Raw genomic sequence first — 17395 nt, 5'->3', positions numbered from 1 at the left:
AGTCTTACAAGTCTACATTGTAGACTTCATATTTGAAAGCCCATAATTGTGTTAATAGGGCAAAGATACTTTAAATTGCTGGTTCTGGACAGTTAAACCTTTGCCTTGTCTTTGTATTGTCCAGCAATATTGACACCCCCTGCCTTCAACTATTTGGGTATGACTTATAGACAGGTTAGAATATGCATGTTCCTCCTTTTACTTGACCCTTCTTAGTTACACAGGTGTAGGGTGGAGCTGGGGGTACGGAGGGAAGTTTGGAGAGTGATGTCTTCATCCTTGTTTTGTGTATGGTGTAGTGATTATGTGCCTATGTGTGCTTGTCTGCTTTGGGTCCCCTTGTCGATATTCCATATCTTGGGCGCCCGGTGTTTTTGTACAGAGATTAGTCCTGATGAATATGCCGGTAACGGAGGATATGACGGTACATTTCACATCTACGCTCATGGCTTTAATTCGGACTGCACTGGATGTAAAAATAGCTAAAGGTAAGAAGTTAAAAAAGGGGAATTTTAGAGTTATTGTGATACTGCAGACTGTTGTCATAGATATATACAGGTTTAGATGAGAGCTGTAGATACGAAATGGTAGAATTTTTTTAACCTGGGTGCATTTTTTTTTAAATTGACTTAAAGTAGATTATTACAAATTTAAATAAAGTGAATCCATGTTTGAGCTAAATAACTGTATTATTTTAGAAACAAGGTTTGTTAACGAAAAAACACTTAAGGCTACTTTCACACTAGCGTTAACTGCAATACGTCGCAAATGCGTCGTTTTGCCGAAAATACGCATCCAGCAAAAGTTCTTGCTGGATACGTTTTTTCGTCATAGACTAACATTAGCGACGCATTTGCGACGCATTGCCAAACGTCGCGTCCGTTTTGCGACGCTTGGGCGTGTGTTAGCGGACCGTCGGGAGAAAAAAACCTTACATGTAACGTTTTTTGCTCCCGACGGTCCGCTTTTTCCGACCGCGCATGCGCGGCCGGAACTCCGCCCCCACCTCCCCGCACTTCCCCGCACCTCACAATGGGGCAGCGGATGCGTTGGAAAAATACATCCGCTGCCCCCATTGTGCGGCGGAGACCACGCTAGCATCGGGAACGTCGGCCCGACGCACAGCGACGGGTCTTTCCCGACGCTAGTGTGAAAGTAGCCTAACATATACAGCCTCTTAAAGGAGAATGTTAGACTGTGTGCCCACTAATATACCCAGTTTTAAGTTCACTTCTAAAGCTAAGGCTGTAAGTAGAATTTGGTCATACAACTTCAGGTCTCAGACAAGTAGAGTGACCAAAATACTTGTGCAAATTGTCTCTTCAAAGAGGAAGAAGACTTGAATTCTAGGGCCACCTATTGGAAGCAGCAATCCTAAAAGTCAATATCGACACTTTAAGGAGGCTTGCTACATGACTTAGGATAAATGCCAAACCAAGAATCTCAATTTGCAGGTACATGTTTTGGGATGTTGCCCCTCCTCAGTACAAAGTGTGAGATCTGATTTGTACATATGAAAGGAATCTCACTGAACTTTAAGGGGTACCGTTTCTTCTTATGGAAAGTGACATTACTGACATGCCAGAGTAAGGAGGCTTATAGGCCATGCAATGCCCCTCTGGGAAATTAAATTTGCAAATTGTCTCTTTACTTTAGGGAGGAAATGGACAATCTTCCTCCTTGAAGACACAATTTGCATAATTAATTTCACCTAGGAGCATTGCAAGGCTATAAGCCTCTATGGTATGCCACTCTCAATAAGGAGAAACATTGCCCTTTAGACCCAAAATATTTGTCCATCCAATTTGACTGCAACTTTGTGTCACATGACTACTTTACAGTTGTGATGTAACTGTGAAAAACAACCAAATTTCAGCCAGGTCCCAAGTATAGTAGTCCGCAGTTGCTACCAACTTACAATATCCTCTAGGATGATAAAATTGTGCACAATTTATAACCTGTGACTGGCTGGACAGGATTCTTCGGTGACGAGTTGTGTCATGTTCCCACAAAGCAGCCACACTCGCAATTATTAGATGTAATGTCACAATGAAACATTGAAATCCAGCCCTAGCCTATGGTCACATTAGTTTGAGGGACTTCATTTACTTAAATATCTGGTATCATTGTCGATTGCTTTTGCTCATGTTCTTCCAGGTGGAGCTGATAGACAACAACTGGACTCAGAGTTGCAGCAGGAAATACTGGCAATCTGGCCAAATCTATCTCAGAAGATGTTGGATCTGCTTGTACCCATGCCAAGATGTGAGAGTTTAAACTTTTTTGTTAACATGATATTGCATGTAATCACCATCACCTACAGAACTTAAAAGGGTTGTCAAGAACTTAATTATTTATGACCTATCCACAGAATAAGTTTTCAATATGAGATCAATGGAGAATGACACCCGGAATTCCCACCGATCAGCTAATATCTGTTCCAGCATCAGCCAGATGAAAGTAATGTCCTGGGCGAACACCGCAGCTCCAGATGATGTATAGTGGTCAATGCCAAGTAGTGGACTCTATATAATGGGAGATGAACTGCAATAGTCAGCAATGACCACTAAACAATGTACGGATCGATGACGTTTCCCTCCTTCATTGCTTACATCCAGTCACTGCTGGAGCAGATACTAGCTGATCTTTCGGGGTGTCAGACCACAGCCGATCTCATGTGTAAGTCCAGGACATCCCTTTTAACACCGAGTCCTTAACCATAGTAGCATAGCCATAGAGGAGACAAAGTTTGTGTTTCATATGATGGTCTGATGTGTCTAATTTGGACAAAGGCTTGTCTGTAACATAGAAAGACAGCAGTATTATAAGGGTCATATTGTACAGATATTGCATTTGGGCCAAAGATCCTAAAAGTTGTGTTTTTGCCATCTTTTAAGTAAGAGATGTTTTTGGAGCCTAGTCCAGGTCAAGACATTGCTAATTAGAACAACCATTGGGAGGGCCAGACCAGACATGCATTGGTTTCCATGCACTTACATTTCTAATAATGTGGCAAGAAAATGAAGTAAGGGGTATCGTATGGGAACATTACTGAAGAAAGGGTTTCCCAAATTTCCCAAAGTACTAAAACTTCAGACTAATATATGTATTTTGGGGTAGAGACATTTGAAATGCTTATGTGGTTTCGGCAATTTACATTACTTTAAAAAAAAGCCTAAAACATAGTATGAATAAGTAGTCAGCTAACGGAAAGTTCTACTTTGCTGGACAACATGGGCTCTTATCATCTAAATTTCGTGTATCTTGACTTTTGATTGGCCATTCATCCTGCTTCCTTGGCTATCCTTGCACAAAAGTTAAATAGAAGCCAAAACTAGAGCAAAACAGGTTCCAAAAAAAAAACCATGCTTTACAACTCTCCTGAAAAAAGGGAAGACCTCAAAAACTAGGAGAGATAGCAAAACTTCTGAAGGCAGCAAACGTCACTCAAAACCTCCCAAAAAGCAATGCTTCTGGAAGGCCTCTTGAAAGTGATGCCACGATTAGAGCCCCAGTATTCAATCAACATTCAAAATTGAGTATGAAGAGGATGTAGAGAGACATGGCCAGTAAAAGAGAGTGAGGCTATGAAACAAAATTCTATTTCTCTTTTTTTTGGTCGGAAAGTAACAAAACCATTGATGCACAAGGAAGTGCTTTGATATTAGATAGGGCATTGACAGGAACCTAAAGACCCCATTTAGAAATAAGTGAAAAAACGCTCCTACTCAGCCTAGCCATAAAGGTGATGAACATATATTTGACATTACAGTAAAAGCCTCTTCATTGTTGATGAAAATGGAATTGTAAGCTTTATCAGCTTCCCCAGCTATGTCTAATTCTATGCGCTGTGATTTGAAGCACAGCGTGTTATAATTCAGTGTGAAATTAGTCGAGGCTCTCTGCACCTTCACTTGTTTGCCCTCTGTGTCAGACTGACAGCAAGGTATGTGAAAAATCACTTAAGAAGCGTAGAACCTGATAAGTTTGCTTTTCGTGCCAGAAAGTCGCTTTTGTAATAAGTCATTAAAATAACAATTCATAAAGGAATCTAATTTATGTAGAACACAGCTTTGAATAGGAAATAAAGTACCAATTTGTGAACAAAAGACATTGAGCTTTTGGGGGAAAACGCCAAGAATCTGATAGGACTGGTGTCCCAATTTACCTAAGTATTTTAAGTTTAAGATTTTAAAGGAGCAGTTAACCTTTAAAGGAAATCTGTCAGCAGGAGTTTGCTATGTAATCTGAGAACAGCATGAGGTAGGGTCTGAGACATTAATTTCAGCAATGTGTCACTTATTAGGTTGTGTGCTGTTGTTTCAATAAAATGAGTGTTTTATCAACAGATTATCCTTACACGACTACAGTTATGTATTGTTACTTGTGTACAGGATCAGAACCAATAATTGAACAAGAATACATCACCATAACCACTATCAGTATAGAAATACGTCAGTAGAGCCCCCAGCAGTACAGAAACACAGCATCATAACCCTCATCAGTACAGAAATACATCACCAGAACGACCAGCAGTACAGAAACACATTGCCAGAGTCATCATCAGTACAGAAATGCATTACCAGAACTACTAGCAGTACATAAATACATCGTAGGACCACCATTAGTACATGAATACATCAGTAAGACCACCATTTGTTCACGAATTCAGCATCAGAACCATCATCAGTAGGGTTGAGAGACTTTCATTTTTTTAAGATCGAGTCGGGTTTTGTGAAACCCGACTTTGTCCAGAGTCGAGTCGAATGCAGTCAGCCGATTATCACTAAAAGTCGGGGATCGACCGAAACACGAAACCCAATGCAAGTCAATGGGGAAGCATAGTCGGCAGTGAGTGGAGGCCAGGAAAACACCTACAGTGCCCATTTTAATGCCAAAAACATCCATTCTTGTTTCTGAAGCTTGTCAATCTTAATTAACTTTATAATAATAGTTGGGCATAGGAAATTGGGGGTCATTTGGCAAAAGTTGTGGGGGGTAGGGCTGGTTCAAGCCTTTAGTGGGCTCAGGAAACATGGACTACGTCACGGCGGTGGAGCAGGGAGAGGTAAGTATTTCAACTTTGCGAGTGCTGTGATCCTGAGCAAGCAGGGGGGGCCCACTCGTTCGCATTGGCACTGGCACAGGGCCCCTGAAAGTACGGCGGTGTGTTTGCATGGCGGGGGCACCTCCCACCAGCAGCGACACTTTTGCGTACTCTGAGGGGCCCTGTGCCAGTGACGTCGCCAACGAGTATGCCCCCCCCACCTGATGAAGTAACCTGCACTTTCATCTGCACCTTCCTCTTTGTCCCTGTGTAAGGTGGTATAACATGCGGGAAGGGGAACCTTACTTTCAGCAGGGTCAGATTCTGGCTGTGTAGAGTACAAGGGGAATGTAGTGGTCTAGGTCAATGTACCAGCAGACTCATCTAGCAGTGGCTGGGCAATGGGCAGGATGAGGAGGAAACAGATATAGGGCCAAAAAATAAAGTAGGCTAAATGCAGTTCAAAATTGGTAACAGGACTAAACAGGCGGCATTGCTTTGTTCAGTGGAGTAGCAAACCCAAGAGCAGCAGACAGTGTTTCAAGGGCCCAACCACACTAGTAGGCCAAATGCAGTTTAATATCTGATACTATAGGCCGAAAGCCAGAAGGTTGAAGCTCAGCTGTATTCAGTTGAGGGCAACACCAGGGAGGGGCAGACACCGTTATTAGGCCGTAACCAAAGTTGAAGGCCAAATGCAGTTTAATATCTGATACTATAGGCCGAAAGCCAGAAGGTAGAAGCTCAGCTGTATTCAGTTGAGGGCAACACCAGGGAGGGGCAGACACCGTTAGTAGGCCGTAACCAAAGTTGAAGGCCAAATGCAGTTTAATATCTGATACTATAGGCCGAAAGCCAGAAGGTAGAAGCTCAGCTGTATTCAGTTGAGGGCAACACCAGGGAGGGGCAGACACCGTTAGTAGGCCCTATCCACCAATTTTTAGAAACACAGCACTTAATGAGAGCCAGAAGGTTGAAGCTCAGCTGTATTCAGTTGAGGACAAACACCAGGCATGGGCAGACACCGTTAGTAGGCCCTAAACACCATTTTTTTATTTAAAAACAGCACTTAATGAGAGCCAGAAGGTAGAAGCTCAGCTGTATTCAGTTGAGGGCAACAACAGGGAGGGGCAGACACCGTTAGTAGGCCCTAAACACCATTTTTTTTATTTAAAAACAGCACTTAATGAGAGCCAGAAGGTAGAAGGTAAGATTTAGACAGTGGAGGACAATTTGAATTAGGGACTGCAGACAGACTTAGTAGGCTGTCCCCTGTGGACCATGCATCCACCACATTAACCCATTGCGCCGTAATGGACACGTAACCTTCCGTGGCCATGCCTACAGGTCCATGTGTCTGTTGTCAGGTGTACCTTTGGACTCACAGATTGACAGAGTGCATGGACAATGCGGTCTTTTACATGCTGGTGGAGGGGTGGGATGGCTTTTCTCGCAAAAGAATTGTCAACTGGGTAGCTCATAGCGTGGTACAGCGTAGTCCTTCATGGCTTTATTAATATTAAATAAAATAAAAAAATAGGCTCTATGCACTGTAAAATAGGTTCAAGGGGTAAACGGGCAGCATTGTTGTGGTCAGTGGAGGAGGATTGCAAGGAGGCACCGCAGACAGGCTTACTAGGCCTAAAATACCTAAAAATAGGCTCAAGGCAGTTTAAAATAGGTTACATGGATACACAGGCAGCTTTGTGGTCAGCGGAGGAGGAGTATTGCAAGTAGGGGCCGCAGACAGGCTATCAAAGGCCTAAAATAACAAACAATAGGCTCATGGCAGTTTTACATCGGTTACATGGATACACAGGCAGCTTTGTGGTCAGCGGAGGAGGAGTATTGTAAGTAGGGGCCGCAAACAGGCTATCAAAGGCCTAAAATAACAAACAATAGGCTCATGGCAGTTTTACATCGGTTACATGGATACACAGGCAGGCAGCATTGTGGTCAGTGGAGGAGTAATGCAAGTAGGGGCCGCAGACAGGCTCTCAAAGGCCTAAAATAACAAACAATAGGCTCATGGCAGTTTTACATCGGTTACGTGGATACACAGGCAGCTTTGTTGTCAGCGGAGGAGGAGTATTGCAAGTAGGGGCCGCAGACAGGCTATCAAAGGCCTAAAATAACAAACAATAGGCTCATGGCAGTTTTACATCGGTTACATGGATACACAGGCAGGCAGCATTGTGGTCAGTGGAGGAGTAATGCAAGTAGGGGCCGCAGACAGGCTATCAAAGGCCTAAAATAACAAACAATAGGCTCATGGCAGTTTTACATTGGTTACATGGATACACAGGCAGCTTTGTGGTGAGCGGAGGAGGAGTATTGCAAGTAGGGGCCGCAGACAGGCTATCAAAGGCCTGAAATAACAAACAATATGCTCATGGCAGTTTTACATCGGTTACATGGATACACAGGCAGGCAGCATTGTGGTCAGTGGAGGAGTATTGCAAGGAGTGTCTGACCCAGTACTCCCAAAATATAAATAGATGTTAATGTCTCGCAAAACAAACAAAAAAAAAATAAAAAGGGTGGCATACTTAGGTACAGGGGTGGGCTCATCTGCTGAGTTTCTGACATAGTAATTTAGCAGTAAATATTTAATGGTGCCAATATAGGACACTGACCCAGACTACTTTAAGTAGCATCATAGATGTCTACAAATTGGTATTGTCGGTGCCAGACATTGAATTATGTCAGCGAATAGACTAAACATTGGTGGAGCTGTGCGAGATAATTTTGCACGTGGTAGAGCACAGTTTGAGCTGGGGGGGGGAACTCTCTTGTGGCCGGCGGTACCGCCCCAGGGCCCCTCATGTTACAACGGTGTGTCTGACGTTGGGTGCGCACCACCACCGCCAGAGACACTACATTGTACTATGAGGGACCCAGTGGCAGTGCCATCGACCAAAAGCGGGCACACCCACCTCTTCAGACAAACAGCACTGTAACGGGTGCTTGAGCCAAGTGGCGAGACCACGGCCCCGTGGGGGGAGTTTTCACATTGCGGGAGGTGTAAACCTGTCGTATGCTGGACAAACAGCTGCTGCAAATTAACAGATTGGAACACTCAGTAAGACCAGTCCACAAGCAAGCACTTTTTATAGGAAAGCTAGGTGTCAGCCGGGAAAGGTGGGGCAAAATAATTTGAAATCCAGGAGTGGTTCATTTTAATGAAGGTGAGATCATCCACATTTTGGGTAGCCAGACGAGTCCTTTTTTCGGTTAATATTGAACCAGCAGCACTGAATACTCTTTCTGATAGCACACTAGCTGCTGGGCAAGCAAGCTCCTGCAATGCATATTCTGCCAATTCAGGCCAGGTGTCTAATTTGGATGCCCAGTAATCAAATGGGAATGACGCTTGAGGGAGAACATCGATAAGGGCTGAAAAATAGTTCGTAACCATACTAGACAAATGTTGTCTCCTGTCACTTTGAATGGATGCTGCAGTACCTGTCCTGTCTGCGGTCATTGCGAAATCACTGCACAACCTGGTCAGAAAACCCCTCTGTCCAACGCCACTTCTGATCTGTGCACCTCGAACACCTCTGCCATGTAGCCCCCTGCAGCTTGTGTGAGACTGAGAACCATCACCGGCGCTGTGTGCTGGGAATGCCTGAATCAAACGGTCTACAAGAGTAGCTTGTTTGGTTGCTAATATTTGTTCGAGGTTCTCATGTGGCATAATATTTTGCAATTTGCCTTTATAGCGAGGGTCAAGGATGCAGGCCAACCAGTAATCATCATCGCTCATCATTTTAATAATGCGTGTGTCCCTTTTGAGGATACGTAAGGCATAATCCGCCATGTGGGCAAAAGTTCCAGTTGTCAAATCTGCGGTTGTGCTGGTTGGAGGGGCAGTTACAGGCAAATCTATGTCACTTGTCTCCCTTAAAAAAACAGAACCCGGCCTTGCAACGCCACGAATTTCTGTTGGCCCAGGAGAAGCTTCCTCATTCAAAAAGTACTCATCCCCATCATCCTCCTCGTCCTCCTCCACCTCTTCACCCGCTACCGCGTCCTCAACACGGCCCTGACCAGACAATGGCTGACTGTCATCAAGGCTTTCCTCTTCCTCGGCTGCAGACGCCTGCTCCTTTATGTGCGTCAAACTTTGCATCAGCAGACGCATTAGGGGGATGCTCATGCTTATTATGGCATTGTCTGCACTAACCAGCCGTGTGCATTCCTCAAAACACTGAAGGACTTGACACAGGTCTTGTAGCTTCGACCACTGCACACCTGACAACTCCATGTCTGCCATCCAACTGCCTGCCCGTGTATGTGTATCCTCCCACAAAAACATAACAGCACGCCTCTGTTCGCACAGTCTCTGAAGCATGTGCAGAGTGGAGTTCCACCTTGTTGCAATGTCGATGATTAGGCGATGCTGGGGAAGGTTCAAAGACCGCTGATAGTTCTGCATATGGCTGGAGTGTACGGGCGAACGGCGGATATGCGAGCAAAGTCTGCGCACTTTGAGGAGCAGGTCGGGTAACCCCGGGTAACTTTTCAGGAAGCACTGCACCACCAGGTTTAAGGTGTGAGCCAGGCAAGGAATGTGTTTCAGTTGGGAAAGGGCTATGGCAGCCATGAAATTCCTTCCGTTATCACTCACAACCTTGCCTGCCTCAAGATGTACAGTGCCCAGCCATGACACTTCATTGCCAATACAGCCTGCTGACGCTTGCCACTAGCTGTCCCATAATGGCACACCTGGTGTGCAACAGTGGCAGCTGCGGATGGAGTGGATGTGCGACTGCGGTGTGTGGACGAGCTCTCGCTTCTGCATGAGGAGGAGGAAGAGGAGGAGGGGGGGCGAACGCCTACAGCCAACTCTTTCCTTGACCGTGGGCTATGCAAAACTGTCCCAATATTGCTGTCCCCTGTGGACCCTGCATCCACCACATTCACCCAGTGTGCCGTGATGGACACGTAACGTCCCTGGCCATGCCTACTGGTCCATGCATCTGTTGTCAGGTGCACCTTTGCAGTCACAGACTGCCTGAGTGCATGGACGATGCGGTCTTTAACATGCTGTTGGAGTGCTGGGATGGCTTTTCTAGAAAAGAAGTGCCGACTGGGTAGCTCGTAGCGTGGTACAGCATAGTCCATCAGCGCTTTGAAAGCTTTGCTTTCAACTAACCGGTAGGGCATCATCTCTAATGAGATTAGTCTAGCAATGTGTGCGTTCAAACCCTGTGTACGCGGATGCGAGGATGAGTACTTCCTTTTCCTAACAAGAGTCTCATGCAGGGTGAGTTGGACTGGAGAGCTGGAGATCGTGGAACTAGCGGTGGTGCCGGTGGACATGGGTGAGTGAGAGAGGGTTGGAGATGGTATTCTTGCCGGTGCCCTACATGCAGTGTTTCCTACTGCAAACCTGGCGATTCCCTGACTTCTTTGGCCTGGCGACGAAAGCTGCACAGATACTGCAGGTGGTGCGGGAAATGGTGGGTTTACAGTGAGGGAAGGGATGTAGCGTTGCTGACTAGCTTCATTGGCCGAGGGTGCTGCAACCTTTAGGGACGTTTGGTAGTTAGTCCAGGCTTGCAAATGCATGGTGGATAAATGTCTATGTATGCAACTTGTATTTAGACTTTTAAGATTCTGACCTCTGCTTAAGGTAGTTGAACATTTTTGACAGATGACTTTGCGCTGATCATTTGGATGTTGTTTAAAAAAATGCCAGACTGCACTCTTTCTACTATCGGATACCTTTTCAGGCATTGCAGACTGAGCTTCTTTAACCGGATGGCCACGCTGTCCTCCAACTGGTTTTGGTTTTGCCACGCGTTTTTGGCCAGATACGGGCCCGGCAGATGGAACCTGTTGTGATGTTGATGCCTGCTGCGGCTCCTCCTCCTCCGCTTCAGAACTACTGCCGCCTGCACCCTGTTCCCCCAATGGCTGCCAATCGGGGTCAACAACTGGGTCATCTATGACCTCCTCTTCTATGTCGTGTGCAACTTCGTCTGTGTCACCGTGTAAGCCGGTGGTGTTGCGTTCGTGACGGGGCACCATAGTCTCCGCTGGGTTTGATTCTGCCTCAGTACACTGCGAGGGCAATGTTCTGGTCTGAGTCAAAGGAACAGCATAGTAATCTGGCTGTGGCTGTGCATCTGTGCACTCCATGTCCGATTCAACTTCTAATGGGCATGGCATGTTAACTGTTTCACTGTCTAACCCAGGAACGGTATGTGTAAAGAGCTCCATGGAGTAACCTGTTGTGTCGACTGACGCATCCTTCACTGTTGTTCTGGGTGAAGGACACAAGGAAGCGACTTGTTCCTGACCGGGAGCATCCACTGATGATGCACTGCTCTGACATTTTGCACTTTCCGAGGAGGAGGCAAAAGAGCTAGAGGTAGAGTGAGCAATGAAAGCCAATACTTGTTCCTCCTGCTTCGGCTTCAAAAGTGGTTTTCCTACTCCCAGAAAAGAGAGCGTTCGAGGCCTTGTGTAGGCAGACGACGTTTTTGGCTCAACAACTCGAGACTTAGGTGCTGTACTGCTTTTACCACGACCACCTGATGCTCCACCACCACCACTACCATCATTACCAGCTGACAATGACCGCCCACGGCCACGACCTCTTCCACTAGACTTCCTCATTGTTTGCAAAACGTAACTAAAGTAACGCTATTTGTTACTGTAAAACAACTTATAACTTGAACTCAAACATCTGTAGGATTTATATATACCTTTATAGGTGCCTGACACTGAAGGGAAAATCAGGCCCAATGTTACACACTAGGTTTTCTGTGCCCCAATAATTTGAGACAGATGGCACACACAGGAGCAGCACTCAAGCAGACTTGCCAATATTTATCTCCCACTAACTATTTTTTTTTGAAAAGGGAGAATTTACCCAAAAAAACCCAAAAAGGCCCAGTATTACACAGTGCTTTTCGGTGGCACACAATGAGAGACAGATGCCACACACAGGACTGGCACGGAAGCAAACTTGCCAATATTTATCTCCCACTATTTTTTTTTGAAAAGGGAGAATTTACCCCCCCCCAAAAAAAAGGCCCAGTATTACACACTGCTTTTCGGTGGGACACAATGAGAGAGAGATGCCACCCACAGCAATGGCACGGAGGCAGACTTGCCAATATTTATCTCCCACTAACTATTTTTTTTTTGAAAAGGGAGAATTTACCCTCCCAAAAAAAGGCCCAGTATTACACAGTGCTTTTCCGTGGCACACAATGAGAGACAGATGCCACACACAGGACTGGCACGGAGGCAGACTTGCCAATATTTATCTCCCACTAACTATTTTTTTTTGAAAAGGGAGAATTTACCCAAAAAAACAAAAAGGCCCAGTATTACACACTGCGTTTCGGTGGGACACAATGAGAGACAGATGCCACACACAGGACTAGCACGGAGGCAGACTTGCCAATATTTATCTCCCACTAACTATTTTTTTTTGAAAAGGGAGAATTTACCCCCCCCAAAAAAAAAGGCCCAGTATTACACACTGCTTTTCCGTGGGACACAATGAGAGACAGATGCCACACACAGGACTGGCACGGAGGCAGACTTGCCAATATTTATCTCCCACTATTTTTTTTTGAAAAGGGAGAATTTACCCCCCCCCAAAAAAAAAGGCCCAGTATTACACACTGCTTTTCGGTGGGACACAATGAGAGAGAGATGCCACCCACAGCAATGGCACGGAGGCAGACTTGCCAATATTTATCTCCCACTAACTATTTTGTTTTGAAAAGGGAGAATTTACCCGAAAAAAAAAAAAGGCCCAGTATTACACAGTTCTTTTCCGTGGCACACAATGAGAGACAGATGCCACACACAGGACTGGCACGGAGGCAGACTTGCCAATATTTATCTCCCACTAACTATTTTTTTTTGAAAAGGGAGAATTTACCCCCCCCCAAAAAAAGGCCCAGTATTACACACTGCTTTTCCGTGGCACACAATGAGAGACAGATGCCACACACAGGACTGGCACGGAGGCAGACTTGCCAATATTTATCTCCCACTATTTTTTTTTGAAAAGGGAGAATTTACCCCCCCCCCAAAAAAAAAAGGCCCAGTATTACACACTGCTTTTCGGTGGGACACAATGAGAGAGAGATGCCACCCACAGCAATGGCACGGAGGCAGGCTTGCCAATATTTATCTCCCACTAACTATTTTTTTTTTAAAAGGGAGAATTTACCCGAAAAAAAAAAAAAGGCCCAGTATTACACAGTGCTTTTCCGTGGCACACAATGAGAGACAGATGCCACACACAGGACTGGCACGGAGGCAGACTTGCCAATATTTATCTCCCACTAACTATTTTTTTTTGAAAAGGGAGAATTTACCAAAAAAAACCAAAAAGCCCCAGTATTACACAGTGCTTTTCCGTGGCACACAATGAGAGACAGATGCCACACACAGGACTGGCACGGAGGCAAACTTGCCAATATTTATCTCCCACTAACTATTTTTTTTTGAAAAGGGAGAATTTACCCCCCCCCCAAAAAAAAGGCCCAGTATTACACACTGCTTTTCGGTGGGACACAATGAGAGACAGATGCCACACACAGGACTGGCACGGAGGCAGACTTGCCAATATTTATCTCCCACTAACTATTTTTTTTTGAAAAGGGAGAATTTACCCCCCCCCAAAAAAAGGCCCAGTATTACACACTGCTTTTCGGTGGGACACAATGAGAGACAGATGCCACACACAGGACTGGCACGGAGGCAGACTTGCCAATATTTATCTCCCACTAACTATTTTTTTTTGAAAAGGGAGAATTTACCCCCCCCCCAAAAAAAGGCCCAGTATTACACAGTGCTTTTCCGTGGCACACAATGAGAGACAGATGCCACACACAGGACTGGCACGGAGGCAGACTTGCCAATATTTATCTCCCACTAACTATTTTTTTTTGAAAAGGGAGAATTTACCCAAAAAAACCAAAAAGCCCCAGTATTACACAGTGCTTTTCCGTGGCACACAATGAGAGACAGATACCACACACAGGACTGGCACGGAGGCAAACTTGCCAATATTTATCTCTCACTAACTATTTTTTTTTTGAAAAGGGAGAATTTACCCCCCCCCAAAAAAAAGGCCCAGTATTACACACTGCTTTTCGGTGGGACACAATGAGAGACAGATGCCACACACAGGACTGGCACGGAGGCAGACTTGCCAATATTTATCTCCCACTATTTTTTTTTGAAAAGGGAGAATTTACCCCAAAAAAACAAAAAGCCCCAGTATTACACAGTGCTTTTCCGTGGCACACAATGAGAGACAGATGCCACACACAGGACTGGCACAGAGGCAGACTTGCCAATATTTATCTCCCACTAACTATTTTTTTTTGAAAAGGGAGAATTTACCCCCCCCAAAAAAAGGCCTAGTATTACACACTGCTTTTCGGTGGGACATAATGAGAGACAGATGCCACACGCAGGACTGGCACGGAGGCAAACTTGCCAATATTTATCTCCCACTATTTTTTTTTAAAAAGGGGAGAATTTACCCCCCCCCCAAAAAAAAGGCCCAGTATTACACACTGCTTTTCGGTGGGACACAATGAGAGAGAGATGCCACCCACAGCAATGGCACGGAGGCAGACTTGCCAATATTTATCTCCCACTAATTTTTATTTTTTTTGAAAAGGGAGAATTTAGCCAAAAAAAAAAAAATGGCCAAGTATCACACAGTGGTTTTTTCGGTGCCACACAATGAGAGAGAGATGCCACCCACAGCAATGGTACGGAGGCAGACTTGCCAATATTTATCTCCCACTAATTTTTATTTTTTTTGAAAAGGGAGAATTTAGCCAAAAAAAAAAAATGGCCAAGTATCACACAGTGGTTTTCGTTTTCGGTGCCACACAATGAGAGAGAGATGCCACCCACAGGACTGGCACGGAGGCAGAGTTGCCAATATTTATCTCCCTGCAGTTATCTCAGAAAAGTATGGCAGGCAGCTAGAAAAAGGACTGCTGCACACAAAAGTGTGGACAGACACACAAGATAGCTGTGCAGAAAGGAAGGAAATACAGGATTTGTGCTTTGAAAAAAGCAGTTGGTTTGCACAGCGGCGTACACACACAGGCACAGCAACGCAGTTATCAGGGTCAGGGAGCCTTCTAAGGCAGCCCAATGAGCGACAGCACTGAGGAAAAAAAAACGTAGCTTCCACTGTCCCTGCAAACAAAAGGTGGTGTTGGACAGTGGAAATCGCTACAGCACAAGCGGTTTGTAGCTTTATGTACCCTGCCTATCACTATCCCTGCTTCTGAAGAAGCGGCAGCAACCTCTCCCTACGCTCACATCAGCAGCAGTAAGATGGCAGTCGGCGGGAACGCCCCTTTATAGCCCCTGTGACGCGGCAGAAAGCAAGCCAATCACTGCAATGCCCTTCTCTAAGATGATGGGGACTGAGATCTATGTCATCACGCTGCCCACACTCTGCGTCCACCTTCATTGGCTGAGAAATGGCGCTTTTAGCGTCATCGAAACGCGACTTTGGCGCGAAAGTCGCGTACCGCATGGCCGATGCAACGCTGGGATCGGCTCGGTCTCATGAGACGCCGACTTTGCCAAAAGTCGGCGACTTATGAAAATGAACGATCCGTTTCGCTCAACCCTAATCATCAGTACAGAAATACATGACCAAAACCACCCTCAGTATAGAAATACATCATCAGAACCACCCTCAGTACAGAAATACATCACCATAACCACCATCAGTACAGAAATACATAACTAGAACCATCATAAGTACAAAATTACATCACCAGAACCACCATCATTAAATTAATTAATCACCTAAACCACGTTCAGTACATGAATACATCACCAGAACCACCATCAGTTCATGGCACACTAATTGTAATGTCAGATAAGACCCATATAAATTTGTATCACATGAACCTACAACTCGCAGCATGACCTTAACAATGGTAAGGAGATGATGGCAGTTGTTGTTATCAATCATCATCAGATTACAGACCATACAGGACCCACAGTACTAATGAGAATTAGTCAGTATCACAAATAAACATATGCATCCAGGAACCTTATGAATGATGTAGTCACTGATTTGACTCGTTCTCTTTCTTTTCTTCATCTTGTCCAGATGCCATAATGACTTTTCACATCCACAGCTTATCTTTGTAGACTTCCATCTTCTCTGATCTTCTGCAGCACACCCCACACAATGCCCTTAAAAATAGCAGTATGATTATAATGCTCCTGAATAAAAATATCTGCCCTATGCTGTGTACCTGAATAAATTATTGCCTCTCACTGACCTGCTCCCGGAAGAAGCGACCTTGCGAAACGGCGCTCGTCGGGCGAGGGGTTCCAAGCAGCAGCTGGCCTACTACCGCACTGTCTGCACTGTCCCACAGTACCAGTCTTTAAGCATTTATTTAACCTCAATCACTCTGGATATTGTATATACAGTACCTGCCCTAGATTGAATCCTGTTGGTGTATGCGAGGAAATCTGCATCCATAGCACAACAAATTAGCAATTACAATTAGCTTTTCTATATTCTCTGGGCCTTTGCTCCTTTCCTTCTTCTATGGGCAGCTATCTAATACTGCATTCGCAAAACTTAGCGTGCAAAGCAACTTTTTAGTACCTGCTAAGTCCTCTTTTATGACCCTTTTTGAATATAAGGATTAAACATCCGCTCGTTTCTTCTGTGTTTGGTGCTCCTATTATCCTCTAACTCAGACTGTTTACTTTATTACTACCTGCTGGGCTATGGGAATGATTATTGCTGCTGATGGACCTGGAATTTCCAGAAACAACAGAAAGTTTGAGTTTAGAATAGCCCCGGTGGTCAGCGTGAAAATTGGAAAATTTCATTTTTTTATACAAATCGTGATATGATGAACAATAAAAATAAAATGCTAAAAAAATTAAAAAAAATTACAAACCTGATTTCAAGAATAGGACAAGGGTCCGAATAAATAGCTTATGTATAATGTCCCTTCAATTTGCAATGTATTCGTGAGGACTTGTGTGAACCATCTGCATCTTGTACAGTGTAACTTAATACACATCCAATACTGTTACCAACACCATTAGTATGAATTTGCTTCTGTCAGTGACAACTTCTGAACTGTTTTCCTCCCAGCTACTGACCTGACTGTGGGCAAGATTTATGCTGCTATGATGATCATGGACTATTATAAGCAGAGTAAAGCGAAGAAACAGAGACAACAGCTGGAGGAACAGGTGAGATATATGACAAGTGGGCAAGGCCTCTGCCAGACCCGCAAGTCTTCTGCATGAGAGCCGGAATAAAAAAATGTGTGCCGAGACTTGATCAAATTAAAT

At 44.8% G+C, this 17395-nt stretch overlaps 1 protein-coding gene across 6 annotated transcripts in view; it reads left to right on the top strand.

Annotated features, from left to right (window-relative positions):
• The window catches only part of CACNA1E (calcium voltage-gated channel subunit alpha1 E), a 718540-nt gene that overhangs the window by 681462 nt on the left and 19683 nt on the right, over positions 1-17395 (top strand). For 5 of the 6 annotated variants that reach the window (XM_077276797.1, XM_077276799.1, XM_077276796.1 and 2 more), the window contains 3 exons: positions 383-488; positions 2158-2265; positions 17193-17293. In XM_077276797.1, coding sequence (XP_077132912.1) covers positions 383-488; positions 2158-2265; positions 17193-17293 — 315 coding nt within the window. Of the gene's footprint in view, positions 1-382; positions 489-2157; positions 2266-17192; positions 17294-17395 lie in introns of those variants that run through there. The other variant, XM_077276802.1, reaches the window with a different exon arrangement.

This window comes from Ranitomeya variabilis, chromosome 8 (assembly GCF_051348905.1).
Source record: "Ranitomeya variabilis isolate aRanVar5 chromosome 8, aRanVar5.hap1, whole genome shotgun sequence".
NCBI lineage: Eukaryota > Metazoa > Chordata > Amphibia > Anura > Dendrobatidae > Ranitomeya > Ranitomeya variabilis.
The sequence above is the reverse complement of the archived record's forward strand: the minus strand, read 5'-3'. Positions and strand labels throughout refer to the sequence as shown.